At 36.6% G+C, this 13,974-nt stretch overlaps 1 protein-coding gene across 1 annotated transcript in view; it reads right to left on the reverse strand.

Moving 5' to 3' along the window:
- The window catches only part of LOC107660078 (dedicator of cytokinesis protein 9-like), an 86,564-nt gene that overhangs the window by 811 nt on the left and 71,779 nt on the right, over positions 1-13,974 (reverse strand). The window contains exons 38-53 of the mRNA XM_016449294.1: positions 13,227-13,294; positions 12,650-12,756; positions 12,418-12,555; positions 11,652-11,834; positions 10,729-10,842; positions 10,083-10,298; positions 9,776-9,833; positions 9,140-9,246; positions 8,508-8,630; positions 8,282-8,395; positions 7,080-7,085; positions 6,161-6,307; positions 4,729-4,939; positions 2,929-3,119; positions 1,017-1,117; positions 786-924 (exon numbers count right to left, since the gene is read on the reverse strand). Of these exons, the coding sequence (XP_016304780.1) occupies positions 786-924; positions 1,017-1,117; positions 2,929-3,119; positions 4,729-4,939; positions 6,161-6,307; positions 7,080-7,085; positions 8,282-8,395; positions 8,508-8,630; positions 9,140-9,246; positions 9,776-9,833; positions 10,083-10,298; positions 10,729-10,842; positions 11,652-11,834; positions 12,418-12,555; positions 12,650-12,756; positions 13,227-13,294 (2,023 nt within the window). The remainder of the gene's footprint in view (positions 1-785; positions 925-1,016; positions 1,118-2,928; positions 3,120-4,728; positions 4,940-6,160; positions 6,308-7,079; positions 7,086-8,281; positions 8,396-8,507; positions 8,631-9,139; positions 9,247-9,775; positions 9,834-10,082; positions 10,299-10,728; positions 10,843-11,651; positions 11,835-12,417; positions 12,556-12,649; positions 12,757-13,226; positions 13,295-13,974) is intronic.

Here is a 13,974-nt window from a genome sequence, read left to right on the forward strand (position 1 = left end):
AGCCAAAAATTTGGAATTAAGATTTTTGCATGTTTTTGAAAGAAGTCTCTTATGCTCACCAAGGCTGCATTTATTTGATTAAAAATATTAAAAACAGTAATATTGCCATGAAATATTAAAATTGAAAGTAACAGTTTTTTAAATTATTATTTGAATGTATTTTAAAATGTAATTTATTCCTGAATTCTAATATACTGATTTGGTGCTCAAGAAGCATTTCTTATTTTCATCAATGATGAAAACAGTTTTTGTTGCTTAATATTTTTATGGAAACCATGACACATTACCATTTTTTTTCACCATTAAAAAAAATTATAATAGCGACAAAAGTGACAATAAAGACATTTATAATGTTACAAAAAAAATCTATGTAAAAAAAACAGTTTCCACAAAAAAGATGAAATTTTAGGCAGGAAAAACTTTTCAACATTGGTAATAATAAAAAACTATTATTAATAATTCAGCACTAAATCAGGATATTAGAACTATTTCTGAAGGATCATGTGAGTGCAGTAATGGCTGCTGAAAATGTAGCTTTGTCATCACAGGAATAAATTACATTTTAAAATACATTCAAAAGCAAAACAGTTATTTCAATTTGTAATAATATTTAACAACATCACTGTTTTTACAATATTTTTAATTCAGTAAATGCAGCCTGGGTGAGACTTCTTTCAGAGACATTTAAAAATTGTAATTATTCCAATCTTTTGCCAACACAGACTCAGTGTGTTTCTACTGGCATAGGGAAACAAGATTCACGATGTGCCACTGTGTATGGTTACCTGTTCATGCATGATGTGTGAAAGCTCTCTGGCCAGGTCTTTGTAACTGGCTTTCATTTCATCATGATATTCCTGTTGGTCTTCCTTAATCAGCTTTTCATTCACAGCTAGAGCCTGTCCACATGCCTCAACAAACTGCCTGCATACACAAACACCATATACACACACAGAATAAGAAAGCAGGCGCATGTGAAGAGATTTTGGAAGTCATTTCAAATGTTTTTTATATACCTGAAGACCTCTTTAAGCTGTTTGACTTTATTATCTGGGTATTTTTTGGCGCAGGCGTCATCAAGGAAAGCTCTGGCATATGCAAGTGGCCCAGCATTGACCTGAAGAGAAAGAAATATTTTGGAAAAAAAGTAATTTACAGGTCAGTTTAAATCAGAGTGTGTGATGTAATGGCAAAAGTGTATTTGGGGGAAGGTTTGCTGTTCTTGTGAGATTGAAATGGCTTTAAAATTCTTCATAAAAATAACCAAAAATGTAAAATCCATGCAAAATCGACCTACAAGGAAGAAAGGAACTAAATAACATCTTAAGTGAAATTTAAACATGCCAAACTTGGGGTGAATGTGTGTGTGTGATTCAATGCAATCGCTTTGTTTCAATACCTAGTGGGGCGCCTTATTGTCTGCTCTCTATTGACAGTGATTTTATTGTTAGATGTCACCAAGTGGTTGTATTATTAATCTATAGAATCAGTATTTTTGGTGGGCTGCACAACTAGCTATAAGTATAGTATTTTACAATTATAAGTTTTACAAAAATACAGTAAAAATAGTAATATTGTAAAATGTTATTACAATTAAAAATAGCTGTTTTCTATTTGAATTAGTGCTGTCAAACGATTAATCACGATTAATCGCATCCAAAATAAAGGTTTTTGTTTACATAATATATATGTGTGTGTACTGTGTATATTTATTATGTATATATAAATACACACACATGCATGTATATATTCAAAAAAAATTTGTTTACATATAAAACATTTATATTTATATATCATATAAATTATATATGAATATATATATATATTTTTTTAATATATACATGTATGTGTGTATTTATATATACATAATAAATAACACAGTACACACACATATATATTATATAAACAAAAACATTTATTTTGGATGCGATTAATCGTTTGACAGAACTAATTTGAATATATTTTAAAATGTCATTTATTCATGTGATGGCAAAGCTGAATTTTCAACATTGTTACTCCAGTCTTCAGTGTCACATAATCCTTCAGAAATCATTCTAATATGCTGATTTGGTGCTCCGTGATATACCGCATTACCGAATACCGGCACAAGTCTAGTTGAAACCATGATAAATTTGATCTCAGGATTCTTTGATTAATAGAAGAATCAAAAGAACAGCAATAGGTTCAAAGAACAGCATTTATTTGAAACTTTTAAAAATAATATCATGAATGTCTTTACTCTTATCCATGCTGAATATAAAGCATTCTTTCAAAAAGAAAAAAAAAATCTTACTGACCCCAAACCTTTGAATGTATTGTAATGTTTTTTAATAGTAGCTCTAGAAAATCTGATCAAAAATAGGATGTTTTGCTGGTAAAAATAAAATGTCACCATGGATCAGTTTTCATGCCACTTGATTTATTTTATTTTATTATTTAATTTTATCCTTTCATTAACTGCAACCTTAAAATATTACCATGTTGCACCTATTGACTTTATAAACATACAAAGCATATACAAATATTGGATAAAATATTAATTATAATGGCACATTTTGATCAAATAAACTTTTCTATTGATAATTGTTATGTACTGAATACAGTTACTTTATAATTGACATTTCTCAGAACTTTCTCACGACAGATCTTGTATGTCAATATCAATGTAATTTTTCATTAAGCTCATTGGAGTGCATTCTGGGATCAAATGAGATGATGCTTTGCCTGAACAAAACAAAGTATCTTATACTTAACTTAATGTAAAGTATAACTTTATTATTAACATTGCTTGTTTTTTGTCAAGGGCTCTACATCATGATGCCTAAAAATGTTGGCTAGGTTGCTTTTGTAACAGACCAAAGATTTGTGTCTCACACACACACACACACGCGCGCGCACGCACGTACGCACGCACGCACACACACACACCTGTACACTAATGCTTCCTTGCAGCTTAAGTTGCAGGCGGATCATGTCAACTTCACTGGTTGCACAGAGGGCTCTGAGTTCTGCCACCTTCCCGCTCATCTCATCTATGGCCACCTCGATGGGACTCAGGTCTGTGTGGTGCTGATACATCACTGCTATGCGCTTCTTTACATATGGGAAACAGTGTGTAGCTGAAACAGAGAAATTGGAAAAGAAAGAGCACATAGACATTAAGTGAATGCAGTACTACGTTTAGAGAAGGAGTGGCTAGAAGAACAAACACATTAAGGTCCCAGCTGAAATCTACTCATGTTTGTGAAGTAATCGAGATTTATATTCCGTGCAGATGGCACACCTTGAAACTGTGAAAAGTGGTTTATTTAGAACACACTCTCTAAGAAGGTCATTCTGCCTCAGTGGCCAGATCTGATCTGAAAATTTATCAGAGGATGAAGATCAGGGTTCAACTTTGAAATTTCCTGGTTGCTTTTACAACACTAAACAACACTTAACTTGAGACAAAGACTGATTAATTGTTTTTGAAAACAATTGCAGCCCAGAGCTCAAGATCCGGGTGTACTGTACAGTGTTAATACAGGAAGTACACACTAAAATGCAATCATTAAAGATTAGTGTTCAGGGAATAGCTGGGTAAATAAATGTATTATACCGTATAGAAGCCAAGGATATATGTTCATTAAATCTTGTTTCCTTGTCTAGAAATGCACTTATATGGTGAAAACAATAAACCAATGATTTCAAAAGTTCAAAAGTTTGGGGTCAGAGGGTTTTTTTTTTTTTTTGAAAAAGAAATTGATTCATTGAATTGATCAAAGATGATAGTAAAGAATAAAGCTATTCATCACTACTGAGGTTTTAATGCTAATATAAGCAGCAAAATAAATTTTAACAGGGATAATAAAAGAAATGATTTTGAGCACCACTCCAGCATATTAGAATAATTTCTGAAGGATCATGTGACACTGAAGACTGGAGTAATGACTGCTGAAAAATCAGCTTTGCCATCAAATAAATAAATAAAATGTTTATATATTAAAATAGAAAACAGTTGTTTTACATTTTAATAATATATATAATATAACATTATATGTGCATCCTGAATATATATATATATATCTTTTTTTTTTCTTTTTTTTTTTATAATGAATACATACAGTATCGTGGCTCAAAGTGCTTTCAAATCAAATTTGGAGAAAAAAAATTCCAGTTTCCAATTTTAAATAGTGTGTTTTAAAATTAATTTTGAAAAAATATTATCAGGCTTGTCTGCCTAATAAAATATTAAACTCTTTGCTAAACCATGCTGATCTGGTTGCAGTTTCATTTTCCGATTTAGTGCTATGAAATCAGGAGTAGACTATATGTTAGAATTGGTGATGGATTTCTATGCATTTATATACATTTAAATTTGGAGTGAGCATGATATCGAGAATGATCACATCAAATGAAAATTTCCCTGGCTAGCTTTAGCTAAAAAGGACAAAAAAAAACATGTAGAAAAATACTGTACTACAGTACTAGAAAGCCATCAGGTGATCCATTAGCATGGCTGAGCACGGTTAGCTAACCATGCTAAAATGGAAATGCAACTGGAACTATTCCTCACCATGATCAGAACCGTTCGGCCAGATGGCAGAAAAGCCGAGACATAAGGGTTTTATTGTTAACGGAAGTTTTGTAATCTAAAAACAGAAATCTACATGTTCACTTCTTTTGTTATATGTATTCTTTGTATTCACAACAGTAACTGTGATAGTGACAGTTATAGTGATCACTCACTGGTGAGCACCGTCCTTCGTTTACACTGTTCCTCGACACCGCCGTGCCTCTTCCCTGACTCTGTGAATGGCGTCTCGAACACAAAACGGCGAATGTTGTGGCTTCTCTCAAAGTCAGTCTTCCTCTCTTCCAGCTCCTTTTCCTCTAGATACGGTGTCACGTGCGTCACCTGGATGTAGGCAAACTTTGCCTCCAGATCTTTAGGGTTCACCTGAGACAGATCAGACGTAATATATAACAGTGGGAGGAGACCAATAAAATACTGATAAAACATGAATAAACAGAATTCTTGTCTGTAAGTGCACTGGGGTTAAGGTGTGACTGGAAACTCCCCATATCAGGAGAGCTGTTGTCAAAACAGATCACATCTATGGTGTAATGCTCTTCTTGTAAGTGTGTGTGTGTTTGTGTATGCACTGCAAAACTGATTCTAGGATCAAGTAGATAATCATGATACAGCTTTTCTATTATACTATAATATATACTCCAACAAGCATAGCAGGTGACCTGGATTCATTTTTGGTGCAGATAAACCTACGCCAAAATGTTCCTGCATGCAAAAGGGCTTAAATACTTACTATGCTTACATAATTTGATTGTTTGCCAGTTTCATTTACACTGAAATTAAACTAGTACACTTGTTTTGTAATGTCATGATGAGTTTGTTCCTTTGTTACATACAAAATGAATGAAGTTGTTTGTTAACTTGTTGCTATTCATATTCCATATGTTGAGGTCAGTGTGTATTTCATGCATGTTTTTTATCTGATGAGTGTTCATGTGATGAGCATTCATCACATCACATCACATGGTGGTATCGTCAGCATGACATAAGCATTTGTCATAGAAATGTACATTAGATGAGAGGTTTTCAAATATTTAAAGGCCACAGGCTCTCAAATATGATATTTATTTATTTAAGAACTTTTCTGCAGAGTTTAAAAACACCCGCATTAGATACAACACATAATACTGAACAAATTGCTGCATTTTTTTTAAACTTAGGTGATAACAACTTGACCATTTAAGCCATGTGATGTGTGGCCTTCATTTTTAAAGTGATACTCCACCCAAAAATAAAAATGAATTTGCTCATGTGCTTCCAAACATTGAAATGCCAAAGAATGTTGGGATCCAAACAACCTTTGAGCCCACTGACTTCAATTGTATGAGATTTCTCAAAATATCTTCTTTTATGTTACACAAAAGAAAGTAAGCCATTCAGTTTTGCAACAACATGAGGGTGAGTAAATGATGACAACTTTTTTATTTTTGGGTAAACTATCACTTTAAGTTCTATAAACATCTCATTTAAAGTGTACATGTGTACAAGTGTAATCTGTGTACGTTTGTTCAGATTATACATGATTGTCTGAGCAACTTTTACCTAGTCACAGAACACTGATAAAAATATGAGTATGCATTTTCTCACCCTGCCAGAGTCCTGGATCATTTTGACATTCTCTTGGCCAAATTTGTCCGAGTAAAGTTTGAGGAGACGCTGGGAAATCTCTGAGAGAGGAGTGAATTTTGGTTCTTTATAGATATATTCCTTTCCATCCTCATCTTCAAAGAAACCCTGAAACAAACACAACATTTCAATCCCAATTTGTGCACCATACACTGTTGGTGTTGTTAATATACAGCCAACAAAATCTGGTTTCAAGCCCATAATCAACAAACCTCTACATCACACAGGTGGAAATGAAGAGTTATGACTGATTAACACACTCTTTGATATTTATATTGTCTTAAAAACCTCCAACATATTCAGGATTTCAAAGTAAACTTGATAACACGCCACGGCAGAGCTCAGACTATCAATATCTTGTCTCCTGCACATCATAGAATTCATGTTATCTTTATATAATCAGTGATATCTTTTATTCTCTGTAGTCCAACATAGACACTTTTGAGACATCAGCACTTACGCAGCACACAAAGCTTTCACTGTGTTTTTGTTGAAACAGCTCAAACCATAAAATCGCATGGCTTCTGTGAGGTTAATGGGCACAGTGTATAGCGAAAGAGCTCTCTAAGTGTTGCCTAGCTCATTTTTATGGTTCAAACCCATTTAAAAATGGCTTCCACAGTAAACAAAGAGTCAGAATTCTGTCTATCTCAACTGGGATGAAGAAATGACAGGATGTACAGATGAGAGGGTGTATGCATTTAAAGATTCATGAAGGACACTAGCAGCACACGGAAAAAAAGCTCTTTCTAATCCAAAGGCATTATGCAAGCAGACAAACAAGCAGTTGTTTACTGAGACTATTATGGTCAAAACAAAACTTGCCTGAGAATGAGTAAGAAAGCACACACACACACACACAGTTCACAACAACACTTACCGCAGCCTTAGGAAAGAAAAGAGAGCAGAAAAGATTGATTAACCGAGACCCACAGACTTTGGCTATCATGCAGGGTATATTATCATGCATACAGGAATGTCTCCTTTCCATTTTTAAAGAGGTCATATCATACATTTTTATTATACAATTTTAATTTTAATGTGTGTAATTTTATTTTCTGCCTAAAACACTCAAATTTTTTTTTTTTTTGTGACCATTTTCCACCTTCTCCATAACACTTATGTTGTGTGCACACCAAAAGCGAAGCGAATATTTGCATCGCTTTACTCGCAGGATGTTTTTCGAGTCACTCGTGCTCTCCTCCATATTCTGATACAACCGGACATGTCAATAACCTCTTTGCTTATTGGCTTGTGCGATAATGTGTCTGTCACGTGGGTCGTTGTATAAACACACACGAAGATGAAGATGAAGATGAAGGCAAATAGGTAATATTTAATCAATCCAACAGGTAATCCAACATGAATAGAGCAACATACAACACATCCAAGATAGACCACACTGGACAACTAGACTGAAACAGAACTGAACCTATATAATGATAATGATGGCGATTTATGAGTGCACAGCTGAACATAATTAGTGTCCGTGACAACAAATGAATGACTAAGGCAGACGATGATGAAACAAAGAGTCCAAACAAACGTGATTGCGACAGCATCATTCGAAATTGCGTGAAAGATGCGTTTGAGGAGAATATTGCGTGTCGGCGGCAATCGTGTCGCCCAGCGCGAATTCTCATCTATTCGCGTCTTTGCATTGACTTTGTATGTAATCTACGCACACAGATCATTAAATTCACTTTTGGTGTGCACAAAGAAGATTATTGTGGGGCAAGTTTCTGATAAACAAATAAGCATTCTTCATGTGTAAATGTGGACTCTTATATAATTTTGGGGGGCTTTGATTTTTTTTCTTCAGACATCCAATATTTTTGCAGCTCAGTTTCAAAAGATGGTCCCATAGGTCATTATTTTTGGACTGAGGAGGGAGTTTTGAATAATAAAAGTCAAAGTATGTTTTCATAATACACCAAACTTTTTCTCAGCTTGATACCTCATGATTTGACCCCTTTAAAATAAAATGCAGTTATATTATTGCTATAGTGCAGCTCAATCCTCAGTCAAATTGTCTGTGTTAGCTAGACTAGTTGAAACCACTGCACCATTGCATTGTCTTACCTGGCCGAAAAATGCCACTCTGAAGAAGGTCCCAAGTAGCCTCTTCCCAGAATGCATCACTTCCATCACTTTAGTGTAAGCCCGATGTAATGTGTCATACAGGTGGGCCAGTTTCTACATAAAAGCACAAAAATACATTCATACTGTCCAAATATGGTACATACTGTATTTCTGGCAAATGTAAATGCTGCATTTCCAATGACACATAAAAAGAGTGTGTGTGCACCTCAAAGTCTCTGCGTTGTTCATAAATCGGAATGATGAGTTTGTAGATATCTGAAATAAGTTCATAACGCTCAGCTTTCCATAAACCATCAGCACAAGCTTCCAACAACTCCATCAGCACCTCCTGCAGATAGACATGCACATGTAATAACATACATTAATGTGCAATACTGCATTTCAACATTAATGCATTAATCCAGATACAGCAAACTTATCTTCTCTCAACAAATCGTGCTACAGACAAAACTGCTGTTCTAACTGGACAAAGTCCAACCGCAGAGATGATCTTTTATCACAAGTGTAAGCACTGAACAACATGTAAATGTTACACAAAGAGTTCATTAAACACACAAACTGATTATTCACAGTGATAAGGGACTCTCAGGTCTAATCAGGGCTCATTATCTGGACTTCCTTTACTAACACACCCACTGGAAAGGGGCAATTGATACTGATTAGATAAGAAATCAGAACATTTTCTACCATGGATTATTACTGACGTTATAAAAGACAGTTTTGAATTCATTCCAGTGCTGATGCAGAGTCAGTATATAAAAGAGTGGCAGGATTAAGAGGCTGCGACTCATGAATGTGGCTATATATAAATGTGATCAGGAGCGAGCTGGTCTGAACCTCATTGAAATGAACGTCCTGCATGCCCACATCCTCCATCATGGCTGCCTCCTCATCAATGTTGGGTGTGATCACACGAAATGCTGAGCAGCCCTGCCGGAACATTCCTGCCAAGGAGAAGAAATAGTAAGCAGAACAGGTGAAAGCAGGTTCAATAAACTGCAAAACCTTTACAAAAAATCAGGCATTTGGACACACACTAGACATTAAGGCAAACATCACACCTCAAGAACTGATCTCCTCCATAAATAATGTTCACACTGCATAATATGTGAATGTGTGTGTTTTTGTGCATACATGTGTTCATTTTCCTGACGCTGCATTAATAGTGCTGTTATCACACATAGAGATTACCTCCTGTAAAAGAAATTCACAACAGAACTCCAGATTGCAAAATACAGATGAACCTTGAACAAGATGCCTTTATAAATCCGTGTTTGTGTGTGTGTGTGTGTGTGTGTGTGTGCATGCAAGCATGGAAAGAAAATTATCAAAGCTTTCAAAACATATTTGATAAGCCAGCCAAACATATCCATTCAAGGGGGCAAATTTTGCATCTTGATTAAAAAAAGTTCATTTCTGACCCCAAACTACATTGCAAACTATATTTACTGTGCCCCCTAGTGGACTTCTCACCTTTCCTCTTCAGGTACTCAGCCACAAGTGCTGTCACATGCACGTAACACATCGCTGCCTATAGAAAAAAATAAGCCCTTGATGAAGTCATTGATGTAACGTTATCCACCATTGTTTTACTATATCACCAAACAAACTGATGATGAATAAACAGTTAAACTCAAATACTGAGTGAAAAACAGCAAAATTAAGGAGTTAAAAATATAAGTAACAGGATGTGTTTAACCTAATTTAGTTATTTAGTTTTTTTTTGTTTTAGTTTTAAAGACCCCTTAATTTATTAGCAAGCATAACATGGCCAGCTTGCCTCAGACAGATCTCCATTCTTCACGTGGATTTTGGCCATACTATCTAGCCAGGTTTTGCGCAGCTCAGGGGTGCTGGTGTAGGATTTGGCCAGGCTGTACTGAAGGTCCACCAGCATCTCTGGGTCTTTTTCATGTTCCTTCATCTGCTCAGTGGCCATCAGTACCGTCCGGATCCGCTTGGTCAGGTCCTTCACATCTGAGGGGAAAGCAGTGTGCTAGAGGAACAGGAAGAGAGAGTGCAGGATAGGCAAACAGTGATGTCTTGATGTGACATAAACATGTGATTTGAATATGAAAAGCTGGTAATCTACTTGAATTTATAAATTTCAATGTTACTCTGACATCCATATTTATGGTTAGCATTTATGTTTTTAGTAGATGCTTTCTTAAGGATGGAATACACTACATACATGTTAGTTGATGAACGTCATCGCCAGTGTTTAGATTTTGGGCACTCAAGTTTGACCAGATTCATTGAAAATCACCTATGATTTCAGAGGATAAAATCTGCAAGTGATGATGCTTAGTAATCTGTTCAGACATTAAAAGTTGTGTAGGGTATTCCAGCATTTAGTCAGAAAGCAACCTAAAGTATAATAATATGTATTTTGTATATACTGTATAAATGGACATTTCTAATTTTACCTTTACAGTTTTATCACTGTTGGCACAATTATTAATGATGGACAGTGATTGTTGGAACCGTGTCCCTCCAATCCCAATGACATCAGCAATCAGCTGACTCACCGCAATCACCACCTGAGAAAAAAATGTTAAAAATAAATCGCCAGGTTGTGTTTTCACAATTTCACAGATTGTGTTTTTCAAGTAAAAAAAAAAGGGCCAGTATGGACTCTAGTTTGCAAAAGGGCTCTCTAGATCAGTGGTTCTCAACCAGGGGGCCCGGGACCCACTAGGGGGCCTCATCAAACTTGATGGACACTTTTGGTGTTTATTCGACCCCCCCATTACCCTCTAATCCCTCTCTTGCCTGCAGGTGTGTGCGGACAAAGGACTTCCTGCCATTGTACTCAAAGTTGCTCTTCATGAGGAAATAGAGCAGGTGGGCGGCATCACTGCGTATGGAGCTCAGTTTGGAATTACAGCACTTCAGGATCTCATAGCACAAACAGGCACACATATCCGCCCGTCCGTCAAAAAACGTACAGGGAAACTGAGAAAGACAGAAAAACACATGGAGAGTTGGATGAACAACACAATTATGTGTTCATCATGTGTACATTTATGTTGGACATTTAATTACCCAATTATGTGATCTCAAACTAAATTCAATGGTGGGAAGTGTAAATTGACTGTGATATTTTGATGAATATAGCCATTGACTTCCACTGTATTTTTTTTTTCATACTATGGAAGTCAATGGCTACCAGCAACTGTTTGGATACCAACATTCTTCAAAATATCATCTTCTGTGTTCAGTCGAAGAAAGAAATTCATAGAGATTTGGAATAACTTGAGGATGAGCAAATAATGACAGAATTCTTCTATAACATGGACACTTTTGGTGTTTATTCGACCCCCCCATTACCCTCTAATCCCTCTCTTGCCTGCAGGTGTGTGCGGACAAAGGACTTCCTGCCATTGTACTCAAAGTTGCTCTTCATGAGGAAATAGAGCAGGTGGGCGGCATCACTGCGTATGGAGCTCAGTTTGGAATTACAGCACTTCAGGATCTCATAGCACAAACAGGCACACATATCCGCCCGTCCGTCAAAAAACGTACAGGGAAACTGAGAAAGACAGAAAAACACATGGAGAGTTGGATGAACAACACAATTATGTGTTCATCATGTGTACATTTATGTTGGACATTTAATTACCCAATTATGTGATCTCAAACTAAATTCAATGGTGGGAAGTGTAAATTGACTGTGATATTTTGATGAATATAGCCATTGACTTCCACTGTATTTTTTTTTTCATACTATGGAAGTCAATGGCTACCAGCAACTGTTTGGATACCAACATTCTTCAAAATATCATTTGTGTTCAACAGAAGAAAGAAACTCATACAGGTTTGGAACAACTTGAGGGTGTGAGGGAGTAAATGATGGCAGAATTTACAATTTTGGGTGAACTATCCCTTTAAGGGTCTGGTGAGAAAATATATCAGAAAATATTGTATTTTGCTAACTTTAATGACTATTTTGCTTGTTTGATCCCTAAATAAACCTTTTCTAACTGTAAACTGTCTAATTTTGGTGCTTTATTTGTGATCTCAGGATGTTCTGCATGTCTTGAAAAGGGTCTTTTTTGAGGATTTTCTCCTGTCATATCCCATGAATCAACAGTGAAAGTGGCTACTGTGGTTACCTTGTAAATGAAGGTACGTAGGGACGTGAAGACCTGCTTCAGTGCCGTCTCTGACTGGGGGATCTGAAGGAAACAGAGGTGCACCTGGAAAACCTTCTTCATCAGTGGGTTATGACCCAAATCTGCACACAGCTGAGTCTGTAGATACATAGTTTTAATATAAGAGTGCTTCAAGGAAGAACTGAACTTTGACTTGTACTAATAAACACACACTTCCACTTGTTGTCTTTACCGTAAAGCCCATAATGAAAACACTGAGTGTGTCCAGCACAGTCAAGCACACCTCCGTTGAGACGTTAGCCTCCAGGAGACACGCGTCAGCATCACCATGGCAATATGCTGGAGGAGAAAGAGGAAAAGAAAGATCATATCATTTAATAACTAAACTGAACAGAAGTGAGATAAGCTGCTTTGGCCTCTCAGTATTGCTTTGCTCTCTCTGGTCGGACTACATCAGTGGTTCTCAAGCCTGGTCCTGGAAGACTGTTAAGAGTATTTCAGAACCAGGATTAAAAAACCACTGCACTACAACATTTAATTAATTCTGTATTGAAGATGTGCCAAAACGGCGCAAAGGATGACATGTAGAATATGCATAGCACTATGCTTTTTGGTCCCCTTGAAACTCAAGAAGCTCTTACCGGTTAGTCAACAAAGATCCCAAGAACAAATTCTCAGACTGAAACATACACACACAGTGTAACTTTCATGATTGTCAAAGCACAATAAATTCTTCTAAATGTTCATCTTAGAGAGGTTGTGAAGGATGAGGAGTAATCAAGGAATTAATAAGTGTTAATGTGTCTTACTGTGGTTGAAAGTGTGTGCGTTCTCCAGGCTGCCCAGCTGTTGTAAGCGTGTGTGCATGACGCCCCCTCTGTTACGAGAAACAGGAAGAGTCAACGACTTCCTGTCCGGAGCCATAAACCCCACCCCATCCTGGCTTCTGAGGGAAAACAAAGCCTTTATTAGAGGTCTGGTGAGCTGTCAATCATATACATACAGTATGAAAATGCAAATATGTAGGGGTCATGTCATAGATCTTATGAGGTCCGCTTATAATGTTATTTTAGACCTCGTTCCACCCTCTCTCTAAAGATTGCCATTTTTTTTCTTGCCGTATTTTTTCAAAATTTGGGGTTCATAAATAATTTAAAACTGTTTTGTATGTTAAAATATTATAAAATGTAATTTATTCAACTCCAGTCCTCAGTCACATAATACTGTACTTCATATATCTTCAGAACAGTTAAAAACAGTTTTGCTGCTTAAAGGGGTCATATGATGCTGCTAAAAAGAACATTATTTTGTGTATTTGGTGTAATGAAATGTGTTTACTGAGGCCGGGGTGAGCTGAGGCCGGGCTAGCGTGAGCGGAAGCCCCGGCTTAGCGTGAGCTGAGGCCGGGCTAGAGTGAGCTGAGGCGGCGGGGTCGAGAACGGCGCGCCCGGCGGATCTGATGAATGAGCGGCAGCCACATGTGACGACCCCAGGCTGGATTCCGCTTCGTCCACGGTGAAAGTTGATGTATTCCCTCAGCGACCAGCACAGATCAGC

The sequence above is a fragment of the Sinocyclocheilus anshuiensis genome, unplaced genomic scaffold (assembly GCF_001515605.1).
Source record: "Sinocyclocheilus anshuiensis isolate Anshui unplaced genomic scaffold, SAMN03320099.WGS_v1.1 scaffold55, whole genome shotgun sequence".
Taxonomy (NCBI): Eukaryota; Metazoa; Chordata; class Actinopteri; order Cypriniformes; family Cyprinidae; genus Sinocyclocheilus; species Sinocyclocheilus anshuiensis.